The following is a 26,795-nucleotide window of genomic DNA, read 5'->3' on the forward strand; positions in this document are numbered from 1 at the left end:
TTGTTATTTTTACAAACATAAATCTTTAAATAATACCTTATGTCATCTGTTTGTCATAAGATAATGGATGTCCAAGGTTTAACGCATAAAATAATGACAAAAAAGTTATAAAAATAGTAGAAAAACAACTATTAAGAACAAAAACAACAATATGACTTTAATTTAATTTAATTTATGAATCTGAGGAACATTAAATACATTTTTTACAGAGGGAAAAAAGTTAACATTGTGACATAATGAAATGATGTATAAATATGTTAAACCAATTTGTAAAATTGGCTTTTACACTACAGTCGGTTTGAATCAAAAGAAAACCATTGAAATGGCATGTACATGTAACTATAAATGAATAATGGTAAAACGCATCCATAAACATATTATTAAGTTTTAAACCTTCACCAACTTAACAAAATACAATCACCTTGTATAAAAGTGTATTAAATCTCAAATGTAAATGCAAATGCTGGAATAGGCAATGTAGACAATTGCAGGGGCCTAGCTTCCATATACGCAGATACGCAGCTGCGTACCACCTGAGATTACAAATAGAGTTTTTTGTTGTTTGTGGGTTTTTTTGTTTGGTTTTTTGGGTGGGGGGGGGGGGGGGGGGGGTGGTGGTTGTCACAGCCAATAGCGTTTTATTCCATCGCCGAAAAAGTCTGCGTACCACCTGAAAATCCCAAGTTAGGCCCCTGAATTGTATCTGGATTATTACTATAAAACAGTAATAGGAATCAATATTATGTGCATAGAATTGCACTTACAATTGCCAATCATGGCTGATCCAGCATAGCATAATTTAATTTCTATTCTTGAGCAAGCGATAATGTGATAATGACTTCACCCCAACCCGCTCCCAGGTCAACTTTAAATAGTTCTACACACCAGTTTCCATCCTATAAAAAGAAGAGTTAAATCCTCCTCCAAAAACCATAATCAACGCAGGTTGTCAAATAGTCTTAAAACTGATTATTTGATTCCACTGATTGTTCATTGATTAGTCTTATAGTGTTAAAGCTGATTATTTGATTCCACTGATTGTTCATTTTCTAGTCTTAAGCAATGAAGTGAGTTGTGTAAAAATTGGGAGGGGTTGGAGGTATTAGTACGCAATACAAATGCCGTGAAACATAACAATAACTGAGCATTGATATAGCGACAGAACTATTTGATGATTGTCACAAGTGTCATACGATATAGGCGATGGTAGCAAATATAATACCAGGGTGTATACTACCAAATCAAATCCCATAGATGACAATAGTAACATATGTAGATAAAATTTCTACCTGCAGCGTATCAATGGACATAAACGTCACAGATATAAATACTACCATCTCTCACTCTTAAAGTGAATCAGAAACAATTCGGGGTCAAGCTGCACATTTCTGAGATAACGGGTAGCGTCTATGACTACCCTAGTTCCGCACAAAATTTGAGTACTTTTTTTTACAGGTACCCAATACATGTTTTAAGCACAAGGCTACTTGACACAGTGGTACTAGATGAAATAAAATTGCATACATTTTTGCCTAGATGAATTTTTTTTTTACAACCAACATATTCACATTTATCACCAATCACAGGACTTGTGGTGTTCACTTTTCTATAAAAAGTTCGGTGCACCTCGAACATTGACCCAGCCGGAAGTTATTTGATTTCGTACTACCACCAGGCTTGGATTTAAAAAAAACAAATTATGATAGTTTTAATTACTTATTATTTATTTATTTATTTATTTATTTCCCTAGACAAGTCCAACTAAATAAATCACAGTCTGGCTGTCTGGGAAAAAAACCCACTTTTATTTTGATTGTTTTATTTCCTTTTTCACTTTCATAACATTATGTATTTGTTTTGTTTGCCTTTCTATGTATTGACGTTTTTACGAATATTTATATTCTTAAAAATAGTTGTAATCACAGATAGTGTTAATTAGGAGAGGGCCTCGTAAGTTAGATAACTTGTGCCCAATCCTTTTGTATTTTATATACAAGTAAATATGTTTGATTCAAGGAAACCACGAGATTTTGAATTTGCGAAATCCACCCGAGTTAACACAATGTCAAATGTGACAACTGCAATGATTAAAAATGCAAAACAAAGCAAACGCCAAATGCATAATGGTTTACGTTTACTGTTGTTTATATGTTTGAGGCTCTTTTTTCAGTACATATAACCGACATGATTTATTTTTTTTAAATTTGGTATTATATGTATTTTGTTTTAATCAGTAAATCTAACATCTTTCTCTCGTTCAGGCATTATTTCTGGAAGTCATTGCAAGCGTATATTATTTTGGTACTTTTCAGCAAATGGAACTTAAATGGAATGATGATTTGTGTCTAACTACATACCAAACAATGTACCTAAAAATCTAAACATAGAGGGGTTGTTGAAAAGCCGAAACATCCAGAACGGATTTCCCTCGGCCTCTGTTATTTCCGACATGACTTCATCCAGACTGTCCAGGTAATCTTCTGTTGGCATCGATGTACCGGAAATGGATATGTCTGCGCAGTTTCGATATTGCCATGGTATCAAGCACGTTCTTGGCATTGGAAACGTACTGCAGTTGTTAAAGGTGAATTTTTCTGAAAATAGCAAGTGAAACTGCTACAGTACACAATGAACAAAGCAAGCAAAACGATTATACATTTATTTCTAATGGGACAGTCTATCATGTCTGGTCTGTAGGAAAATCGGCGAAATATTAACGCACTAGCAACATGCTCCTCTAGTAAGACCACAAGCTAAAGCATTGCCGCCAATAACATCACTGCAGTTGACCTCGTTTCCTCGCACACCACAGACAACCGAGTTAACCATTTCGAACGTTGACCACTTTAATGGTGTAGATATGGACATGTTATTCCCTGACTTCACTACAAATGCGTAATCGTACAGCATAACATGCCAGCAATCGTCTATTGTTTTCAAAACTGCTCTATTCAAAATGTTAACATAATTTATACAAAATGATCACTCCCTTCCAGAGTAAATCCCTTTAGGAAAATGATCAGCTGATTTCGACTTCCACTAAGTGTGACATCGTTGGTGTTATTTATTGCTATTTATTTACTACATTCAGTTTTGAGAATTTGTTATTGTTTCAATTAATATCTGTTTCGGACAATGACACACTGAAGACATTTGAAGTTTATAACTGGGTTTGTTTTGTGTGTTTTTTTGTTTTTGTGACGAACTATATTTTCTCATTGTTTTTGCGTAGTCATGTTTTCATTATATAAATGACGGTTAGTAGTCCTTACAGTTTGGCGTTAATTTGTCGTTAATTTGTTATTGTTAATAATTATTTGTTACTACATGTAGTTAAACATGTCGGCAAGATAAATTCGTTGTAGAAGCATCACGAGGGGTTTATGGATTTTTATACCCTCTGCCTGCTCTTCAGCTTGGGGTAGAACAGCATACAGAGGGTTAAAAAATCCACAAACTCCTCGTGATGCTTCTACAACTTACATTGTTAGTGAAGAAGAAGTCAGTGCCGGGGCCTTACTCCTTCCCAATGAGCATTTAAAAGCTTGCTTTGGATGACAGATGGTACCGGGGTGCAAACCCAGTACATACCAGCATTTATTCTGTTGGGAGGCGGGATTTAGTTCAGTCGGTTGAGCGCTCGCCTGAGATGGTTGCGTCGAAGGATCAAACCATCTCGGTAGATCGATTCAGCTAAAAACAAAATCTCGTTCCAACTAGTGCACCACGACTGGTCAAATGCCGTGGTATGTCATTTTCTGTCTGTGGGAAAGTGCATATAAAAGATCCCTTGCTGCTAATGGAAAAATGTAGCGGGTTTCCTCTCATGAAGGAAGGAAGGAAATGTTTTATTTAACGACGAACTCAACACATTTTATTTACGGTTATATGGCGTCAGACATATGGTTGAGGACCACACAGATATTGAGAGAGGAAATCCGCTGTCGCCACTTCATGAACTACTTTTTTTTCGATTAGTAGCAAGGGATCTTTTGTATGCATCATCCCACAGGATAACATACCACGGCCTTTGATATACCAATCGTGGTGCACCTACTGGAATCGATCCCAGACCGACCGCGCATCAAGCGAACGCTTTACCATTGGGCTACGTCCCGCCTCTCCTCTGATGACCACCTGTCAGAACTACCAAATGTTTGACATCCAATAGCCGATGATTAATTAATCAATGTGCTCTTGTGGTGTCGTTAAACAAAACAAACTTTAAACAGACCTTTTATTCTGTAGGCTTTTAAAAACCACTACACCAGCTTGGTCGGATCTGTGATTAGTAGCAAGGGATCATACTGGAACACCATACACTTGTGTGCCGTTACAAAATTTATAGTACAATAATTATTTGAAGAAATTGTTACTTAACTCAAAGTAATAACTTAGTCTTAAAAGACAGACAAGTACAAACGTTATGATATTTATTCCAAAGCAGAAGTTGTATTGCTCACTAAATCTGTAGTCTCGGCAAACACAATTATGTCGAAAAAAACATCTGGATCTACTGAGACCATGATAACACCGACTGTGCTACGTTCGAGGTATGATTCGTGGATCGGCCGAGGTGTTACGAGTGAAATATTATGAACTTAGGGAAGGGATATTAATTTTGTTTAATGACATCTCAACACATTTTAAGTTAATAATCAATGGCTATTTGGCATCTAACATATGGGTATGTCGACATTTGGTTATTGGGTATCTAACATATGATTATGTCGACATTTGGTTGAAAGCGTAAAAAGGAGAAAACTCGCAGATGCCACATAAGCTAGCAATAGATGTTCCATATACACGTTCCCATAGACAGCACAGTACCAGTTGTGGGGCAATGGTTGTCACGGTAAAAAAAAAAAAACCAGAAAGAAAGAAAAATATGTTCAACGAGATCGATCGATCTATCCTACGACCCATCCTTTCTCCATACCTCCCCTTTGTTGTCAAACACACTGGTATGGTAGACAGCACGATGTTGCTGTAACAGAATGGCGTATCTGTACTACTGCCTCAAGGTGACAAGGTGTGCTGCACTAATTATTTTGTCATAACACAATTCAAAGTTCCTAATAAGTCTTGACATTTAAGTCAAGTACTGTGTTTCTCCTTCTATAAGTTTAAAGAGTATAGATTCGAATAATACGTCAGTTAGTTCCTATTGTTAACAGTGCTACAGTTCGTTTGTGTCAAAAGGGAACCGATGAATGGGCATTTAATTCTAATGAATAACGTTAAAATTCTTATCAAAACACAATATTGCATTTTAAGTATATACTCGAAAACAAAATCTCAGTGTAAATAAATTAAAAGAAAAATATTTACAAATTACCATCAAGTTGCGTAGGTTAAATATCCGTTTTACACATGGGTGGAGGCAATATTTACAAATTACCATCAAGTTGCGTAGGTTAAATATTCTTTTTACACAGGGGTGGAGGCAACAGCCAAAGTGAAAAATAAAAAATTCTGTCTTTAGTCTCTTTTTATTGCATTATATTACTTCGCGTGAAACTGCTTACCTTGGTTGTTCCATCATTTTGTCTTCACCCCTGTATTAAGAATTACACTTAATCTATACAATTCAATGGTAATTTTTTCTTTAATTGATTGTTTTTATTATAAAAAAAAAAATGTTATGTGAGTTGGTATGGGTTTAAAGCTTAATAATATGTTTCTATAAGTGTTTCAGCATTATTGAATATTTCTTACATGCCCGTTTGTGAGAACACCATGCGTTATTTATCATAACGCATACCTTGTTTACACACGTACGTGTGTTAACAATTTCAAGTCATATGACTGGCTGCTCCTAAGTGATGACCTGATCACCAATGCCATATATCCAATGAAAAACAACACAATGGAAATCGATTACACTGTGACGTATAGTTAACCTGACAATCATGTGTCTGTGATGCGCAAGTCAGCTACAAGTGCAAAGGATTGTAAATATCTTTTAGTCTAAAAAGACGTTAAAATGTGCTTAAAACATGTTTTTTTTAAAGATATGTAAGAAATAGAATAATACATTCGTGTCCGTTAGATACCATTTATCTCACAACTCGTTGTTTAAAAACGTATCAAACTCGCTTTCTCTCGTTAGATACATTTTAAAACAACTCGTCGTGAGATAAAATTGTATCTAACGGCCACTCATATATTATTCATGTACTTATGTACCAATTTATCAGTTCCCTTTTTGTCGCAAACGGACTACAGCTCTAAGTTAGACCGGCACTATAGTCACTTAAACTTTAAAGTCACCGAGGTCAGCTGTTTCACGTGAACCACAACCCCCCCCCCCCCCCTCCCCACGAAACTGGATTTATCTGTCACCACCAAAACACTTCTCATAGATCCTTCGTTTTCATTCATATTATTTTAAAGAGCTCTAACTTTGACCTGAACTTTGTTAATCCAGAGTTAGTTGATGTTATTAGGCCACATGACTCTTTTTAATGGCAGTCCGTGCTCGTTAGACAGACGTGATGCGTCTCTTAGCAGACGGCGACAGAAGCCATTTGTAAGACAAAGTGGAGTCATGGTGTTCTCAAATTAGACGCCGGGTGGTACACGTCGCTTATAATTCTCACCTTATTAACAAGTCGTGCTAATGAATTACATCCGAGGGGAAGACGCTATCTATTCTCGTAATAAATATTAATTCCTGTGTTTGGAATAAAATCACATATATACAGCAATGACTGATATATATATATATATATATATATATATATATATATATATATATATATATATATATATATATATATATATATATACATGTGTGTGTGTGTGTGTGTGTGTGTGTGTGTGTGTGTGACTGACATCTGTGGTGTAGTGGCTAAGCCGCCAGACTTAAGGCTGGTATTTGCACCCATGTACTGTCTCTCAATGCTTATAAAACTTTTAGAGTCTAGACTCGAGACTCTGATAGAGTCTAAGACACTAATGTCATGACAACGCCATACAAATTGTATGTGTGTGACGTCATTACAGATTGAGTCTGGAGTTTTATAAACGTTTATAAGCACGGGCCCAGGTGGTTCTAATATTTGTAGAACGAGATTTTACCTCTCAATAATTTCGTATATATATATATATATATATATATATATATATATAGGAAATAAAAAGAAAGGTAAGCTACTAAAAACATTAGAAAGACTGGATATAAACATTTTATTTAAAGTGTAATTTTAAAAAGAAAACATCTTACAGGGACATGAAATCACGGACAGTCCCTTTAATGGGATGTAAGCACGGTAATAAATTGAAATGAATGTATGGGTGACGTTTTGAGTGTACCAAGCCAGAGACATCTCAGCGAGGTCAACAAATTGTAGTTCAGTGTCATGAGTGAACTAAAGTATTATTAAACTAAAGGTGTGTAGCGTCAAGTGTAGAACGCTATATGTATTTCAGACACAGTACTTGGCTGTACCAACCCTAAAATGAGTGAACTAGAGTATTATTAAACTAAAGGTGTGTAGCGTCAAGTGTAAAACGCTATATGTATTTCAGACACAGTATTTGGCTGTACCAACCCTAAAATGAGTGAACTAGAGTATTATTAAACTAAAGGTGTGTAGCGTCAAGTGTAGAACGCTATATGTATTTCAGACACAGTACTTGGCTGTACCAACCCTAAAATGAGTGAACTAGAGTATTATTAAACTAAAGGTGTGTAGCGTCAAGTGCAGAACGCTATATGTATTTCAGACACAGTACTTGGCTGTACCAACCCTAAAATAACTAGGGGGCGGTGAAATGAATCAGTGATATACTGATGGAAAGAAATAAAGGATCACACAGAGAGCAACAAGAAATAATGACTGCATCAAACATCAATTCATATTGTCAGAAGTTGACTGGGAACATATAGGCAGCACATTCAACACTACAGACATTCAATCCCACATTACAACTTGGTATGAAATACAGACATTACTACGCTAGTTGTGAATTAAATTTGGTCCCTTATTTCTGTCCATCAGTATACGTAACATAACGTCGTAGTACACTGGCAAATGTAAAGCAAAGAAATAGTTTGGGTACAATATTGGTAACAATCCCTAACTAACTACAGAAGATGACAGCACCTGGGGAAGGGCATCTATATACTAATTTGGTTTTCAACTCGGTACGTGGAGTACGTGAGTTGCAGGCAGTGCCCCCCTCCATAGACGCTTCCGATGCCGATGAAACCTTCTACGGGTGTATGGCGGTGGGCCCATTGGGCCATTTCTCGTTTCAGCCAGTACTCCACAAATAGCGTAACAAAGGCCGTGGTATGTACTGTCCTGTCTCTGGGATGCTGCAAATGAAAGATCCCTTGCTGCTAATCGGAACGAATAGCTCATTGCGTGGCGGTTAACAGGTTTCCTCTCTTATTATTTGTGTGGTTCTTAGCCATATAACGGTAATTGAAATATGTTAAGTTAGTAGATAAACAAAACAATCCTTCCTCCCTTCTCCAGGTAAAAAAGGCATTTTCTCGTGTATTTCATGGTTGTTTTGGAAAGGGACGGCTACCTTGAGTAATCAATCGTTTGACGGATGGAAGCTCTATCACTGACTTAAAAACAACATTGTTACAAGTACAACATTGAGAAACGTGCAATACTGAACCGGCTGTTTTTCCTACATACTTATTATAAACGAGAACCTCACCCACGGGTTTGTCAAGCACCACAAGAACCTCTAATGAGCAAGAGAGATCCTGGCCGAGGGCAAGCAATCACGAGAAATCCACTAAGTGGGAATAGTCTGGTCTTGTGGAATAAACATTTGCCAATATTATAAATAAACACATTTTAAAAAGTAATATTGAAACGAGCTCTACGAAATATACGTAACAACAGAAGAAACGCGAATATATGTATGTATATATATATATATATATTTACTTTTTCATAATAAAATTAATTCGGTAAATAGGCTGTCAAAAAGGGCCAAAAATGCGCACAAGTTGTCAATAATTTTAATACACATAAAAAACTAATGGGATTCAAACACAATAACTAAATTTTAAAAACCCACTAAATGGATATTGGCGTTTCTTTTGTTGTTCAGTATATAAGGCCGTAACAAAGTTAATGTGACTAAAATCAGATGTTGCCAATATAGCGTCATGTTTTCATTTGGAAGATATGGTATAAACCAACGTCATTCCAGATCCTCGTCCGTCGAGCCATTCCAATGTCTACTTGCTTCCGCTGTGCCCGTATTCAACCCATTTAGCAACCGATACGCACTGGTATTGAAGTCATATTTTGACTGGTCGAATGAACGGTTATCTGAACCTGGCTTAGCATTGGCATTGGTTAAAATATTTCAGTTTGATTTCGAGCAATATTTTACAAATTTCTCAATAAGGAATAAACTCCAGGAAAGCACGTAGGCATGTGGTAAAGCGCTCGCTTGATGCGCGGTCGTATTAAGATCGATCCCCGTCGGTGAGCCCATTGGCTATTTCTCGTTCCAGCCAGTGAACAACGACTGGTATATCAAAGGCCGTGGTATGTGTTATTCTTTCTGTGGGATGGTGCATACAAGAAATCCTTTGCTACTAATGGGAAAATGGTAATGCATTAGTTAGTGGTTATTGTATTAGTACATGTATATATTTAGTTCATATAGTCAAATATATAGACAAGCAGACAGACAGACAGACAGATATACAGACAGAAAAAAACATACAATGTATTTAGTAAATTTCATTATAAATTTACTTTCGACTGAACAGTATAAGTAAATACACCAACTAAAAGATTAAGCATTGGTCAAGAAGTTAAATTTAATTCCAGTCTATGCAGCAAAAGGTTAAAACTGTATATATGTATTCACAAAACTTTCGAGCATTCAGATTTGTTAAAAGTATTCCTGCAACAAATCTCTTGTGGTTAATTCTGTATTCTGCGAACTGTTCGCTGTCTGTACCATGTCTACTCCATGTGATTCCAGTATCCTCCACACTGTTAGTTGTTGACTGTTAGTTTATGTTAGCTGTTAGTTGGTGCACTTGTTCATATTAACTTTTAGTTGGTTCACTTGTTCATGTTAGCTGTTACTTGGTTCACTTGTTCATGTTAACTGTTAGTTGGTTCACTTGTTGGTGGAATTGTTTATTTTCGCTGTTAGTTGATGCATTTGTTTGTATTAGCTGTTAGTTAACGTACTTGCTTATACCGTCGTTAAACAAATAATCCTTTCCTTTTTGTTTACGTTATCTGTTAGATGATGCACTTTTTTACGTTAGCTGTTAGTTGGTGCGCATGTTTACGTTAGCTGTTAGTTAATACATTTATGCGTATGTTAGCCTCTCGATAATTCGGTGGTTATAAGATGGCCTGATGGTTATGTCAGCACAGTTGACGTACTCAAGATGGCGACCGCAGTTTCTGCAGTCAGACCGAGGAAATACTGCTGTTAAAAAGAAGAATGAATTATTAGTATTAATACAGCTGGTAGGTATAATAGCGTAAAGCTGGAGGGTATAATAGCGTAAAGCTGGAAGGTATAATAGCGTAAAGCTGGAAGGTGTAGTAGCGTAAAGCTGGAAGGTATAGTAGCGTAAAGCTGGAAGGTATAATAGCGTAAAGCTGGAAGGTGTAGTAGCGTAAAGCTGGAAGGTATAATAGCGTAAAGCTGGAAGGTGTAGTAGCGTAAAGCTGGAAGGTATAGTAGCGTAAAGCTGGAAGGTATAATAGCGTAAAGCTGGAAGGTGTAGTAGCGTAAAGCTGGAAGGTATAATAGCGAAAAGCTGGAAGGTATCGTAACGAAAAGCTGGAGGGTATAATAGCGTAAAGCCGGAAGGTATATTAGCGTAAAGGTATTAGTATAGTCGCATAATACTGGTTGGAATAGTAGCGTAAATCTGGTACAATAAGTAGCGTAAAGCTGGTAGGAATAATAACGCCATAGCTGGTAGATATAGTAACGTCGTAGCTGGTAGGAATAATAACGCCATAGCTGGTAGATATAGTAACGTCATAGCTGATTAGAATAGTAACGTCATAACTGGTAGGAATAGTAACGTCGTAGCTGATTGCAATAGTAACGTCATAGCTGGTAGGAATAGTAACGTCATAGCTGTTAGAATAGTAATGCCATAGCTGGCAGGAATAGTAACGGCATAGGTGGTAGGAATAGTAACGCCATATCTGGTCGACAGCGTAAAGCATTTATTTCAGTTCAAACCGAGATCGAATGCACAGCTCTATCTCATTAACTCTAAACTCAGCCCAGACTGACGAAGCTTGTACCCTGGACAGCGTCCTTGAATCTTAATTAGATTGTCTAAGCGCGGTTGTCTTAGTTCGTATGGCTTCACGTGTATCTAGAACAGCCAAATAATTATAACGTATATCTTTGACTGGTCTATGGTAAAAAACAAAAACAAAAAAAACAAAAAAATCTTGCTGTCTTTTGGAAGGGGTAGTCTAAGTCTGTTATGATAGCGGTCAGTGTGCCTGTCTGTCTGTCTACAAATTCGGTCCCTGTCACTGTCTCTCCCTCCCCCCCCCCACCCCTCCCCCGTTGATTAGTGTATTTATTATGTAATACGTGCAGTGTTAACATTTAACATTTCCCTTTTTTTTTTTCCTTTTTTTTTAACTAACCTGTAATCCAGCGCCATTGCAGAACACAGTGCTGGCATCGCAGAAGCGTTGGTATGACCAGCATCAACCGGTGCAGACCGGTTCTGAGCGGGAAATAGTTGGTCCCATATCCCGCAATTCGGAGTCTCTGTTCATCAAAGCATTCTTGGCTGACTTTTTCAGAACGAGACTTTTGAGCGCATATGCTGAACTCGAAATACCCGCCTAAAAAGTTCTCAACGAGGACTGCCACATTAATGTACTTGGAGTTGGCCGAGTACCGTCTGGTCACGATGTACTGTGGCACGTACAGTCCACCCAGTTCGTGGTCACGTGGTTCAAAAATAGCATCTCCGCATACACCACACCATCCCCCCTCCAGATCGAACGGCAAATACGGAAGCTGAAAGTAGAATTTACAAACGTTATTATTAGTGTGCAAACTAAATGGGTCGTCGGAGCTAACCCACTCGATGGACTCATTCGAGTAAAAAAAAAAAAATCGGTATAAATCCATTCTTGCACTCGTTTCAGCTAGTGATCCACGACTGGTATATCAAAGACCGTGGTATGTGCTATCCTGCCTGTGGGATGGTGCATATAAAATATCCCATGCTACTAATTGAAATATGTAGCGGGTTTTCTCTCTAAGATTAAATGTCAGAATTACCAAATGTTTGACATCCCATTAATCAATTAATATGCTCTAGTTGTGTCGTTAAACAACAACAAAAAAACCAAACAAACCAACAACAACAAAAACAAACAACATTTTTGCAGTAACCTAGTATTAACTATACAGTGAATGTAGTGTTTTCTTCAGGTAAAGGGGCTGAATGTAATCCAGTGGTAAGGCGCCCGTCTGATGCGTGGTCGGTCTGGAAACGAACCCCGACAGTGGGCCCATTTGGCAATTTCTCGTTCCAACCATATCTAAGGTCGTGGTGTATGTTGTCCTGCCTGTGAAAGTACATATAAAGGATCCCTTGCAGCGGGTTTCGTCTGAAGTTTACATGTCAGAATTATCAAATGTTTCACATCCTATAGCCGAGGGGCGGAACGTAGCCCAGTGGTAAAACGCCCGCTCGTTGTGCGGTCAGTCTGAGATCGATCCCCGTCGGTGGGCCCATTGGGCTATTTCTCGCTTCAGCCAGTGCACTACGACTGTTATATCAAAGGCTGTGGTATGTATTACTCTGTTAGTGGGATGGTGCATATAAAAGATCCCTTGTTGCTAATTGAAAAGAGTAGCCCATGAAGTGGTGGCAGCGAGTTTCATCCCTCAATATCTATGTGGTCCTTAACCATATGTCCGACGTCATATAACCATAAATAAAATATGTTGAGTGCGTCGTTAAATAAATCATTTCCTTCCTTCCAATAGCCGATAATAATTTAACAGGCCTCTGAAAATTGGTTACGCAAACTATACTTACGTGTTTTTAACTACAAAGGTTAACATTGTCGCCTATAGGAGTTTATTTGGTACAGTACATCCGTGTGTTGGTATACCGGAAATAGTGGTTTCCAAACTTTATCAAGTTCATTCGTTCTTTCTTTTAAAAGTTATAAGTTTGTTTTGTTTAACGACAGTACTAGAGCACATTGATTTATTAATAATCGGCTTTAGATGTTAAATTTCTGCTAAATGAGCTGCAAAAGAAAACAGACGTAGATTTACGTGCAAAGTAAGTTAGTAGTATTTCTACGACCGGCTTCGTGAAATGGAGTAAACGTACACGTAGAGGTAGACGTACAACAGGTGTAAGTTTTACACGAAACGTAAATTTACGATGTTTAGTGAAATAGGCCCCTATAATCAATGTGCTCTTGTGCCACTCTTTGATGTCCAGTCGTGGAGCACTGGCTACATGCGATGGGATAAAACCCCGACCGGTCCACCGAGTGCGATTTAATGTACGAACTATCGTACACCAAGCGAGCGTTTCGGTCCTACACCACGCCCGTATTAACTAGTGATAGGTATTGGGTTCGCACCTTGGTGCCGACTTCCATGCAAAACAAGTTTAACGGATCAATGGGGCAACGTATGGTCACTATACCGACTTCTCGCTCATTAATCTTTAACAACTTCTAAACCATTAACCTACTATCCTAGACAGCCAGCCAAGATAGATGAGGTGTGCCCCCAAGACTTTGTTTTTAACCCTTAATTGGATACATTGAAAAATAAAGTAAAACAAACAACAAATCCAGACAGTGCAGGCTAGACAGTAAAATCTTAGTTTGGTGAGATTTAGGCCTAAAGGACTTATAATTGACTTGCTTCACGGCAAAAAAAAATCTAAAATCTGGGATAAAAAGAAGATTTTAGATGACAATTATGGCTTCTTTGAGGGTAGTTGTTTTTGTGGTTAGAATCAGAACAAAAAGTGAGTAACACTGTGTTCTGTATTCTGTGTTTCGTCATATCAGACTGTTCCATTAATTCATTCAAGGTAGAAAGCATGTGCTCAAACACAGCATGTGCTATTTTGAGGCGTCTGCGTTAATTATGGGACGTCCGTCTTTTAGGAGGACATCTCTGAAAAACCTCCACCAAATTTGGTCCAGGAAAGGACAGGTGTGATGGCATGCACTCGTGAATCACACCGGCCTCGATGGCGTCGTGGTAGGCCATCGGTCTACAGACTGGTAGGTACTGGGTTCGGATCCCAGTCGAGGCATGGGATTTTTAATCCAGATACCGACTCCAAACCCTGAGTGAGTGCTCCGCAAGGCTCAGTGGGTAGGTGTAAACCACTTGCACCGACCAGTGATCCATAACTGGTTCAACAAAGGCCATGGTTTGTGCTGTCCTGCCTGTGGGAAGCGCAAATAAAAGATCTCTTGCTGCTAATCGGAAGAGTAGCCCATGTAGTGGCGACAGCGGGTTTCCTCTCAAAATCTGTGTGGTCCTTAACCATATGTCCCTTAACCATATAACCGTAAATAAAATGTGTTGAGTGCGTCGTTAAATAAAAATTTCTTTCTTTCTTTCTTTCGTGAATCACTGTCAAAATTGTAATATGAGGTGTTCGAGAAAGGTGACCATATTCTAAAAGAATCCACTAAATAAAGCTATTTTGTGGCAGCAGTCAGGGCCATGAGTATATCGCAAAGATCTATCATTATTGTTGATATGGCCATCAGACATAACATTGGTAGGCACTAGGTTCGAGTCCCACATGGGGTAATAGATGTTTTTCCATTCTAATACCGGGTCCAACCCAGTTATCGATAGGCTCATCAAGGAGGTGTAAGATCATAGATGGGTATGATTATGGGTGAGTCTGAAGAGTCTATGTCCCCAAATGGGAAATAATTAGCCACCATCCAGTGGATGATACTGAAATGGCTCAACTTACAGCAAGCGTTTCGTTTTGGGCACAATGTTTAATTCCCTTCTATTCTAACTTTACTCTAAACGTTCTAGTCGGTAACATTATCAGTTACATTTGCTCCAAGTAATTTATCTTCTCACTGTGTTTTCACGGGAGAAATGTACACAATCAGGAAACATTTAACAAGTCTTGACACATTGCGAATGACGGTTCGCGATTAACATTTAGTTGAGCCCGAAATGGTAACTAGCTCTCACTTCAGCCAAGCTGCGATATTTTGGTTAAATAAATGTTCCCTCCATAAGTTTAAAATATCAAAATAATATTTACAAACCACAGTGATTTAAGAGAGAGAGAGAGAGAGAGAGAGAGAGAGAGAGAGAGAGAGAGAGAGAGAGAGAGAGAGAGAGAGAGAGAGAGAGAGAGAGAGAGAGAGAGAGAGAGAGAGAGAGAGGCAGAGGCAGAGGCAGAGGCGCGGAAACAGTGTTTTACTGCAAAAGGCAGGACCACTACAAACACAATTGACTATTTTAGGAAGAAGCGCAATTTAACTGTTTTAAAAATCTGTTTTGTACTTATAACGGTCAATGCCTTTAAGTTATAAAGGTATTCTATCACGTCAAATAGAATGATGTGTTTTCTATTATGACGTTTTTCTATTACTTTATTATGTTAAATGGAATGTTTTCAATTTTTGTCAAAACAAAATTACTCTGTTACTTACCCGATCACCTCCACAATTTACATCAGAATCATTTATGTTGATCGGTAGTGGGTAACCTTCCCGCCACAAACTGGATCTGTTGGGAGGGTCGACCAGACGACCTCTTCCCGCCACTGAAGCAATAAAAACGATCATCACTGCAGATCCAATTGATGCCCTGATTCGTTGCATCCTTCTTCAGGGTTGTTAAATTTTCAAACTTATTTTTTGAATTAATGAATATGTTAAGCAACTGTTTTTTTAATTTCCGTTTCGTCTTGTCTCGTTTGTGTTTATTTCAAAATGCGATTTTTTTTTTCCTTGGTTTTTAAAAAAAAATTCTCTTTCACACAAAAAAGATCATTCAAATTCCAAATTCTGCATTCAGTGCTATGTAGTAGTTCATTTGAAATATGTTCCAACGCCAGAATCGTTTAATATTATTATTAAAATGATCCAAACAGAAGACTGCTTCCAACAAATCAGGGCAGCAACAACTGGCAGACGGCTGCACAATCGCGGAGTCTGTGATGTCACTTGCTGGAAGATTTTCCCAAGGTTTAAGAGGATCTATCGACATTAATCCCTTATATACAGTGACGCGTGAACACAAGATGCTATTTTGGGCCTTCAGATATTTTCCTTTTTGTCTTGGAGGGAAATTTAGGTCATTAAATTGTCGGCATGACTCGTCACGAGCTCCACGGTGTCGTCTTCTCCTAGACTGGCTACTTACGTCTATTTCCCTAGCAGTACAATTCGTCACACGATGTATTTAGAAACATGAACTATGAAAGCATTATATTAACGACTAAGCTTTACTGTGGGTCAGCGGAAGGAACTTTTCAATGTAACCCAGTTGTCTTACCTGTCTATATATCTGAACTTTAACCTTTGTGTTGTTAGTATTTTAATGTCGTTGAGTCGTTTAGTGCCACTTCCATTTATTAACCCTATTTTGTCATATATAAATATATTTAAGTAACTTAAATAGAAAATATATACGAATTTTTTGTCATAATTGTCTCCTACTTTGCGTGAATGGGTGCTATCTAAACAACAGGAACAAACATTAATAAAATATGAAAGGAATTTTTTGTTTGTTAGTAACACAGTATCACGTTGTTTGATCATTGGCTGTTTGGGAGTGGTAACTTTATGATAATACATTATGACACTTCCGTATGAGAGTATTACATAAATAAAGGATATATTTAGCAGAATACTGTACACGTGTATCTCGTCTAATCTAGGTGTAAAACAGGGGGACAACATTTCGCACGTTTTATTCCCAATAAGTATATAATTTGAATTTCAACGAACTCTGTTTGAAATGACATACCCTACTTTTTTAAACACTAAGGCATAGTTTACACTAATAAAGCCGTTCATGAAATAAAACATTACTTATATGTTAGTGTTTAGATTATCGATTTCCATTAACCGTGTGTTTCTGGTCATCCTTGTGACTTATTGGGAATAAAACATGCGAAATGCACTTGATATTTTTAAAAAACACATTAGGTTATGGAGTCGAATTTCTAGTCTATTTTAAAGGATTTTTCCATGTTTCAATGTCACAGACTCCCGTTTCACTCTGTTGTAACTTTATCAAAATGTGATACAGGTTTGTAGGTTAACTAAACCTAGTGTGCACTTTTACAGGTTGAAACTAGGGTCTGCGACTTTAACTGGTTTGGTGGAGTTTATACAGGTATACTAAAATTATTTTATATATTATGAATTCTATATAGATGACATAGTTTTACAAACTGAAGATGAAACAGATATTTAGTATAATTTGAATGTTGATCGTGAGTGTATTTAAAGGGACATTCCTGAGTTTGCTGCAATTTTTAAGATGTTATCGACTAACAGACTTTTTAATGATTGTAATTAAATATCAAATATATTTTTCTGCATAAAATATTGGTGGCTATATATTAAACATGTTTCTGATTATTCTAATATTTGTAGTAGGTTAAATTTCATTTTATTTCCTAAACTATATTTTTTTTTTACGTATGAAATTATTTGAAGACAAAATCCAGTTTGGGCTTCTTACAAATATTAAGACGACCAGAAACACATTGAATATACAGACACTAATATTCTAAACAAGAAAATATATTTAATATGTAAGTTTAATCGTAGAAATATTTTTATTAGTCGGAAACATCTTACAATGCAGCAAACTCAGGAATGTCCCTTTAAAAAGTGGTATTTTATGTAAATATCAAGAAAACAAAAATCATGGTACATGGTAGACTATCAAATGATCTTCTATTTATTATACATTTGTATAATAAACAATAAAAAATTTCTTATTTAAGTATTGTACCATATATACAATGGATTGAACATTGTGGAGATACAAAGTATTTACAATCATTTGTTTTTAAAATGTCCCAGATGTTTGAAAATGATTGATGAATTAATATTTCCTATATTACGTTACTGGTGTGAAGTTCCAACTTTGGGAATTTATCCAAGAACCATTGCACGCAAGATTACAATTGAATTTTTGTAAGTATTGCTCAGAGTAAAGCAATATTCTTAAAAATAGTTTTATAAATGGTAGATTTCCGTATTGTGTATAGATATTACAAAAATGTTAGATTTAGGTAGAAATTATTAACAGATTTACGTAATAAACACAGTACGTTTTAGTTTACTGATTATGTAATCATTTCTTGTACTATTTTGTTTGCAATTTGTAGTAGTAACTACTCCAGATATTCATCTTTGAGTGCCTAAAGCGACCACAACAATGCATCCCCGTAAATTTAACGAAGATTCTAAAACATGAGAATTGTTTTTTATTAATCATCGGCTGTTTGAAGTTTGATTGTTAAAGTTTGTTTTGTTTAATTACACCACTAGAACACATTTGTTTATTAATCATCGGCTATTGGATGTCAAACATATGGTAATTCCGACATATAGTCTTAGAGAGGAAACCCGCTATATTTTAGCAAGGGATCTTTTATAGGCACCATTGCACAGACATGATAGCACATACCACGGCCCTTGATATACCAGTAGTGGTGCACTGGCTGGAACGAGAAATGGCTCAATGGTCCTACCGACGGCGCTTTACTACGGGGCTACATCCCGCCTTCCGCTGTTTGATGTCAAACTTTTAATAATTCTCTTAGCGTGTGTGTGTGTGTGTGTGTGTGCGCGTGTGCGTGTGTGTGTGTGTTAATATTAAGAAGTAACAACTGCGGTCTTCATGTTAACACCCTACCCCTTCCCCGGTTCCTATGCCATAACACGTTGAGTCTGCCTAATAATGTTTGGAAATATGTTCGACCGCACGTTATACCCAAATGAATATAATAATAAGGTACTCCAGATATGAGTGTTTACATCTACAACCCCTATCCCTAACGTCATAAGCGTACGAGACAGAGGGCTAGGTAGTAGGGTAATACTGCCCGCTCCTCCCCCTTCTCCCCCCCCCCCCCCCCCCCCCCCCCCCCCCCCCCCCCCCCCCCCCGTGGAGCAAATCCTTAAATTTGGGCACAAACGCTAAAGATATTCAGGCTAAATGAGCTCGCCTAAAATCTTTTGTTTTTAAATGTTGTTATCCAGATTCGGGTATTTTCGTTTTAATTCGGGGGAAAATCGGCCCCCTTCCCCGTTACAAAAATTGGAGCCTGTACGCCTATGCCTAATATTAAACTCCTGCAAATAATCGGCATTCCATATTTAACTTGCAATGAAATTACATTGCGGGGGAATATTTTGTGCATAATTACAAAAGTAAAGGTGGACATAACCCTTTTACAGTTTCAGCTAATGCATCTAATAAATATAATACAAAACATCATGGAGATAGTGTAGGGTTAAGCCATCGGACATTAGACTGGTACCGGCTCCCACCCAGAGCGAGTTTAACGACTCAGTAGGTAGGTGTAAGGCCACTACACCGACTTCTCTCTCACTAACCATGAACAACTAATCACTAGATCAACCCTGGACAAACAGTTCAAATAGCTGAGGTGTGTGCCCAGGACACTGTGCTTGAACCTTAATTGGATATAAGCACAAAAATAAGTTGAAATTAATTAAAAAGAATGACATGAACCACCGTTAGGATCATAAATACGTGTCGGGATGCAAGCTTTTTTTCATATAACACATCTAAAATAAAAAATGGTGCAATGCAGGAGGATACAATTATATTCGAAATGTGATGACAGGGATGTGGTTAATCGTTGTTAAGCATAATACTGATTATGATAAACAGTTTTTCTTGCACATATCTTGCAGAAAGGGCGAGACGTAGCTCATTTGCATAGCGCTCGTTTGATGCCCGGTCGATCTAGGATCGATCCCCATCGCTGGGCCCACTGGGCTATTTCGCATTCCAGTCAGTGCACCGCGATTGGTATATCAAAGGCCGTGGTATGTGCTATTTGTGTGATGGTGCCTATAGAAAAGATTCCTTGCTACTAATGGAACAATGTTGCAGTTTTCCTCTTTAAGATTATATGTCAAAATTATTAAATGTTTGAAATCCAATAGCCGATGATTAATAAATCAATGGGCTCTAGCAGGGTTGAAAATTAACATGAATATCATGGTGGTTAGCAGGGCCAGTTGAAGAAAAATCTCACTGGTCCTTCTCAAATTCATCTAGCCCTCCAATTATCACATAGATAATTAACTGTGCAGCCGAATTAAAAACTATAATGTTTTTTGTTAAATAATAACCTATAATAAATAAATGAATAAAGTTAAAATTAATATAAAAACATGTTATTAAGTTTTAAACCCATACCAATTGAAAACAAAAAGTGAAAATGAAATCCATTATATATAAATAAAAATGTTTCTTTACAAACTACCATTAATTTATATACATATTAAATATAATTTTTAATACAGGGGTGAAGACAAAATGCTAGAACAGCCAAGGTATGCAGCTCGACTTGCATTGTCTCCGAAGTAAAATATAATGCAGTACAAAGAGACTAAAGGTAGAACTGCGTGTACTTTAGTAAACTAGTCTGGAGTGGCAGTCCTGTTTGTGGCGATGCAAGAGGGGTGGAATTTCCAGTAAAGGATTTCTTTGGGAGTGACTGTCCTGTGGACGAGGCACTAGATAGAGATCCATGGAATCATACACTATTTCGCCAAATTCTCATTCGCCTCTGCATTGTGCAGAGATACGGCCCTGGTCATGTTTTACGGTTTTGTCGTTCAGATTACCTTGGATTTTCCATCATTTGCCTTAAAACATGTATCAGAAAATAATATTTAACCTATGCAGTTTGATGGTAATTTGTAAAGAATTTTATTTTTAGTTTACACTGACCTTTTCCCCCCCAAAAAAATGTTACATTGTATTTGAGGTGGTATGGGTTTAAAACTTAACAAATTAATATATTTTTATATGAATTTTATCTTTATTCATTATGAATATCATACGAATTCATGGGTTCCCTTTTGACGCAAACAGAGAAGTCTCAAAACGAATATTTAAATGTAATGTGTGTGTGTGTGTGTGTGTGTGTGTGTGTGTGTGTGTGTGTGTGGTTGCACAGACGCGTGTGCGTTTAATTCGAATATTGTAAATGCTACAGTAGTAGGCTACTAATAAAATAAATATAGAAAGAAAAATAAATATGTGAAGAAAATCAAAACAAACATTTTACCAAAATATACGATGTACTTTTTTTTACTTTCATATTACAAAGCATAAAAGCGTACTTATTGTTTATTATAGTAATCTTTGTACGGTTATGTCATCATGTTTAAAGACTTTAGATCTGATCTGTTCTTATCTCATTTTTTATGTCTTCTGCTGCCAGAGCTGTAGTTCGCGCCAGCACAAACAGTGTTTTGTTACATTCGATTCAATTTCGGTGTGTTTCTTTTTTAACTGGCACCATACTCGCCAGGCCCTAAAATCGATGGTCGCCCAATGGATTATCTTTGTAAAATTCTTAGGTTTGTTTTAGCCAATAAAGGTCGCCACGGGCGATCGGTTGACTGCTAATTTTCAACCCTGCTCTAGTGGTATTGCTAAACAAAACAAACTTTTTTAACTCTTGTACAGATCTGATATAAAATTTATGATATCATATGTCAGACAATTTACATTAACAAGTGACACTGGTTGATCTAGGACATATGCAGAGGCGGATCTAGGGTGTGGGGTGTGGCAGGGGCCAGGCCCCCTAAATTTTCCGACAGTTATAATTTTATTATATATTAATGTTCTTCTTTTTTTTACGATCCCCCTCCAAACTTGTAATTAAAACAGACGTTCAGTCAGACCAGATAAACAAATACAAGCAACGTTCAATTCAATTTCAAGTTCATTTGCATTGGCGCTTACTGGGTTATGCCGGTGTGTGTATATTGTTTTGTTTTGAGATATTTTATTGATCAAAAAAGAATCAAAAGGATTGCACAACAGGCAGAGCCTATAGGTGTGTACATGACTCCATCCCATAAAGACACTCCGATGGGCCTGTATAATTCGCTCATTTTCCCATACTAACTGCATCTACTAGAGTTTTTGTTTTATGTAATTTAGATATATTACATGTAACTACGTTTTTTGTGTGTTTTTTTAGGTGTGCCACAACCCGCGTAAACCTGTATATATACGTATACAGATTATGATATAATTTATGTGACATACTCCAAAATAAAATATTGGCTACACCAGTGGTTAATTACTCACGTGTGACCTTGTTTTCCAGAATTAAAAAAAAAGAATCAAAAGGTCTAATCTGATAAAAAAAATTGTTCATTTTGACAAAAATAAAGTAAATTTTGACATAAATGTATAACCAATACGACTTACAGCAAGGGTGGACATTATTAAGTATGGGGCTATTGCGATCAACGGAGGGAGATACTAGAACAGAATAACACGGAAATGATATCATTTGGCGGCTTTTGAAAAGCTATCAAAGAAAAAATGGCGACAGGTTCGTTTAGTGTGTTGTTTACTTTTGATACATTTTATTGTCGTTTCCTATTATTACCGCTTTGCAGTTTGCTAATATTTATTTTTATCTTTTTCATATATTTTTTCCAACTGACACAGATTCAAGACAAGTGAGTACATTTTTACCATAATATATCGATTGAAATCTTGAAATTTAAAGATGGCATGTCAATTTATGACTCATTGTTGATTCATCAAACACTTTACACGTACTTAATACACAGAACCCAATAATATAACGACGAAAGTCTGACATGAACCTGTACCAACTACATAATCTCCATACATGTTCTACATTCATAAATATATAGTGGTGTTATTATTTCATCAATCAATAAAATTAAAAGTAGTTAACAGTAGAGTAGTTAAAGACATGAAACTTGAAAGTCAAATATGAGAGATGGCATGAGTTCCTAAGAGTTTCTCCCATTCCCCTGTATATAATATTTTGTAATCCAAATAGGAACTGCACCAGAAGACTGGTATTGCCCTAACTCTTCACTTATCAGTTGATTTGTTTTCTTGGAATTTTATAATGACCTTTTAATAGTTTTATGATGTGTTATGGAAAACATATGATGTTTAAGCCCAGGTGCATAATAGGCCCAAGACGATTCGGCCTCTGATGTTTCAGCTTCTAATATAAGTCGATATGATGTTTATATATATATGTAAACATAAGCCAGGGCTGCCCAAAAGTACTCGTCCTCTCGCCCCAGGAGAGTAAAAATTTGCTCGGACGAGTAAAATTTACAATTCAGTTGTCCACCAGGCAGCAAAAGTTTCTGAACACAAATTGCCTGTTTAGTTACCCGTTTAGTACACTGTGTTCACATTAATAATATGACACATTTATTTCTTTGTTTTGTCTAGTGATAATCCAGCAATCTATGTGTCACACGCTATTAAAACAAAGATTAAAATTCTAATACATTTATAAAACAAATGGAGCACAATTCATCATAGGCAAGACAAGATTAATTGCCCAATAGTCCAGCAAAACCGACAAAAGATTCATCTGGTATGAATGGGTTTTAGCACCTAATCCTGAGGTTGACCAGTTCTTTGTTTTTACTGTTCATGTTTTCTGCAACTTATGACTGCAACATTGTTGGCATATCTTAGGAAGATATATAACTTTGTAATGGTACATGTATGCTAATGTTTAGCCAGATTTAAGTAACTACATGTATACATGTTAGGTAAGTCATTGCTGCAAAAAATATGCTTTGAGTTGATCTCACCAAATAGACTAGGGTCTAAACAGGTTAACTGATGTGTACACAGACAGTATTTATTTCTGTTTATATATTCATAGATGGGATTGGTCAACAGGCATAGCCGATATAAAGACCTTTCCCTACATTATACAATTGAAATATTAACTGGTCAACCTGGACATTTTGAGAAAAATACAATTTAGTGTTGAAAAAAGTAAAACTTGTATTTTAAACCTGTCAGAATATAAATAATTCTATATAGATTAGAACAGAGAAACAAGAAGAATAAAGGAGGAAGACGACGATTAGTCAATTGATCTCATTGAAGATGCCTGTAACTCAGATTTAACCGAAAAATACACAGACATGTAATTATTAAGTAATATTTCATAGGGAGGCCACTCGCATTGATTTCATGTCGCATTTTAGTCTGACCACCATCATTCACATTAATTTAGAGATGCATTAATTTCAGGATCTACAGTCAGTGTTCGAGATTAATGGTATCCGGATATCCCGTGGATACCAGAATTTAATTTTGAATAACCCAGTATCCCAATGAGATACCAGAAGTTTTTTCTTTCTTTTTAATCCTATGTTTTTATTTTTCGTTGAAACAATGAAAGTCATCATTTACTGATGAAGTTAAGTAACAGTGTTGTCATAGTCCGTTATGATGTTATTTATGAATTTCATTTAAGTGGGATACTAAATTCTCAGGTAGGATACCAGATTTTGAAATCTTAGTATCCAATTGGGATACTGCACAAATGTTTTAAATCTCGAACACTGACAGTATACTACTACCTGACGAATATATTTATGCCAATCGGTCTGTGGTAATTGAATGTTTTTTTTTTTTTTTTGCATATTGTTAATGTGAATATAAGTAATTTCTCAATGGGTATGAATGCTGTTATCAGTGATTTTTCCAGATGTTCTGCAATACTGAATATAGGCCCGTTATTAAAGGCATGTGGCACTGAAAATTCCCAATTTGATGAGTAAATATTTTTGTGATGACCAGTCTGTTTTGATAAATTAGTTTAACAATACTGGCCTCTGAAAATTGAAAATCTGGGTGAAAATTTATCGGTTACGCAGAAATAAATCCATGTAATCCATTTTGTTTTTGCATAACCTGTTATATCCATGTAAATGGTGCTTCAAATTTTGCGCGAACAAAAACTAGGGTTACGCAAAATTAGATTTGTGCCAGCAACGCGCGTACGAAATGACTGTTCTCACAATTTTTAGAGGCCTGCAATCTAGTGCATTGCCATCATTCAGTGTCCTTTAAACAAATCCCTATTATGACTAAATCATTTTCCCCAATCTCACCAGAGATGGGACCTTGTTGAAAATTCCTTGGGAATAATGGATTGATATTGAAAAAGTAATTAATGCCTTTCTTCAGCACAGGGGTGAGAATTCTCCTCAGATTTTTTACAGTTCACCAATACCCACCCGTTGGCAGAATCATGAGCTGTATATCAGATCTATACATGTTTACAATTATACACAAAACGTGTCTCTTGGAAAATGGCGTGTAGTTATTTTGAGTGTGCAAAAATCTTGTCCTACATATACTTAGAAGTGGATAAATTGAACCATGGTGGCATGAACCAAGTTCCAAAAATCAAATCAGAACATTTAAAAAATGAATTTTTTGGGGGGCAAGATCTAAGGAAGATTTAGTATATTAAATGTTAATTCTGCTATTAGTAAAAATCCGCCTTTCTATCATTTTCATACAAGAACACAGTCACTTCAACTTTCATTGGCAAAATCAAATGAACGTAAGTTATATATGGTCATGTTTATTATATTTCTGCAGTAATACCGTTCCCTACAGCATAATTTTAATTTGATATGCCAGTAATCTGACTTGTAAGGTGTGAATTAAGTAGATGACATTATTTGTATAAGCTTTACCTGTTGTACCACTGGGTTATGATGTCAGAAGCTGAAGAAGACCACAACTACTTGAAATAGGCAAAACAATTGGTTCTGTGAGAGAAATTCTGTCATCATCCCAACATTGCAGCTTTAATCAGACCTGATTGTTTTCCACTATAAAACAGATTTCCGCTTTTTAAAAACTAGTATTCCATTACCAATTTTTATTTTCTGCTTGTTATAATTTTTAACGAGTGGTCTTTCGAGCACTTCTCCTTAATTTAGGGTGCCAGAGAAAACGAAATTCGCCGGGATATACCTGTTCTTCTTGACTGTCCTGTATTGTGATTGGCCTACGGTTTCTAGTACCAGTAGACCACCAGTTCGCTGCGTAACAATTTGGCAAAAAAAATTAGTCCTACGTGTTACAGCACCCCCAAAACTGGAAAGCCATCTCTCAGTCCTCATTAGCATCGCTATGTTGGGTTAAAATCAGTTTGGTGTTTTGGGGTAGGGTGCACAATAGGGTCTCCACAAGTACTCGAGTACTCGGGCACGGGTCGAGTCTAGCAAAGACTCGAGTCCATTCGAGTACCCGTACAAGTGAGACAATGTAGAGCAACTAGTTCAGCAGTAACTAATTAACGATACAAGTTACACGATAATTATATGACTATTTGCTAGTTTCTTTTTTAATCTGGCCGTCCGTTCGTCCGTCACAATACTGAACTTATCAACAGGTTTCTAAATGCAATACAATGGCATGATTTGGCATTCATGTTCAGTGCTGGAATTAAGCTATATAATGCTATTTTACGTTATATTCCTTTGTCTCATTATCATCTTGTGTAAGTGTCGGGTACTCGGGTCCGGGTTGAGTTTGACCCTCGAGTACTCGAGTCCAATATATTGGACTCGTGGAGGCCCTAGTGCACAACCATGTCTGTTTAATTTAAGGGAGACAACTCTTGGTGTTTTTACATATATATGTAAAAGTAATAGGAGCTGGGTTGAGCTGTTTGTTACAAAAAAGCTATGAAACAT

The 26,795-nt window shown here is 36.7% G+C and overlaps 2 protein-coding genes across 3 annotated transcripts in view; one reads left to right on the forward strand and one right to left on the reverse strand.

The window, feature by feature from the left end:
* Positions 1-1,623: 1,623 nt before the first annotated feature.
* On the reverse strand, positions 1,624-16,400 carry LOC121367712. Of its 2 annotated transcripts, none has more exons than XM_041492043.1 (3): positions 15,681-16,399; positions 11,634-12,015; positions 1,624-2,594 (listed from the first exon to the last, which is right to left on the reverse strand). In XM_041492043.1, the coding sequence occupies exons 1-3, from the start codon at positions 15,849-15,851 to the stop codon at positions 2,350-2,352; spliced, it is 798 nt and encodes a 265-aa protein (XP_041347977.1). In that variant the 5' UTR covers positions 15,852-16,399; the 3' UTR covers positions 1,624-2,349. The 2 variants fall into 2 exon arrangements, with proteins under 2 accessions (XP_041347977.1, XP_041347978.1); XM_041492044.1 differs by lacking the exon at positions 1,624-2,594 and adding an exon at positions 9,616-10,437 and having other exon boundaries at positions 15,681-16,400.
* A 6,123-nt stretch (positions 16,401-22,523) lies between these two features.
* LOC121367713 (septin-2B-like) overlaps positions 22,524-26,795 on the forward strand; it is a 123,508-nt gene continuing 119,236 nt past the window's right edge. Inside the window, exons 1-2 of the mRNA XM_041492049.1 lie at positions 22,524-22,612; positions 22,732-22,742. Coding sequence (XP_041347983.1) covers positions 22,603-22,612; positions 22,732-22,742 — 21 coding nt within the window. The 5' untranslated portion in view covers positions 22,524-22,602. The remainder of the gene's footprint in view (positions 22,613-22,731; positions 22,743-26,795) is intronic.

This window comes from Gigantopelta aegis, chromosome 3 (genome assembly GCF_016097555.1).
Source record: "Gigantopelta aegis isolate Gae_Host chromosome 3, Gae_host_genome, whole genome shotgun sequence".
Classification (NCBI taxonomy): domain Eukaryota; kingdom Metazoa; phylum Mollusca; class Gastropoda; order Neomphalida; family Peltospiridae; genus Gigantopelta; species Gigantopelta aegis.

Bases quoted from the DNA above. Each gene is read 5' to 3' on its own strand.
- LOC121367712 (XM_041492043.1), bottom strand. From the start codon at position 15,851: ATGCAACGAATCAGGGCATCAATTGGATCTGCAGTGATGATCGTTTTT. The intron at 12,016-15,680 runs GTAAGTAACAGA...TTCTACTTTCAG, and splicing joins TAAATTGTGGAGGTGATCGG to CTTCCGTATTTGCCGTTCGA. The intron at 2,595-11,633 runs GTTAGTTAAAAA...TGCTATTTTCAG, and splicing joins GCAATGGCGCTGGATTACAG to AAAAATTCACCTTTAACAAC.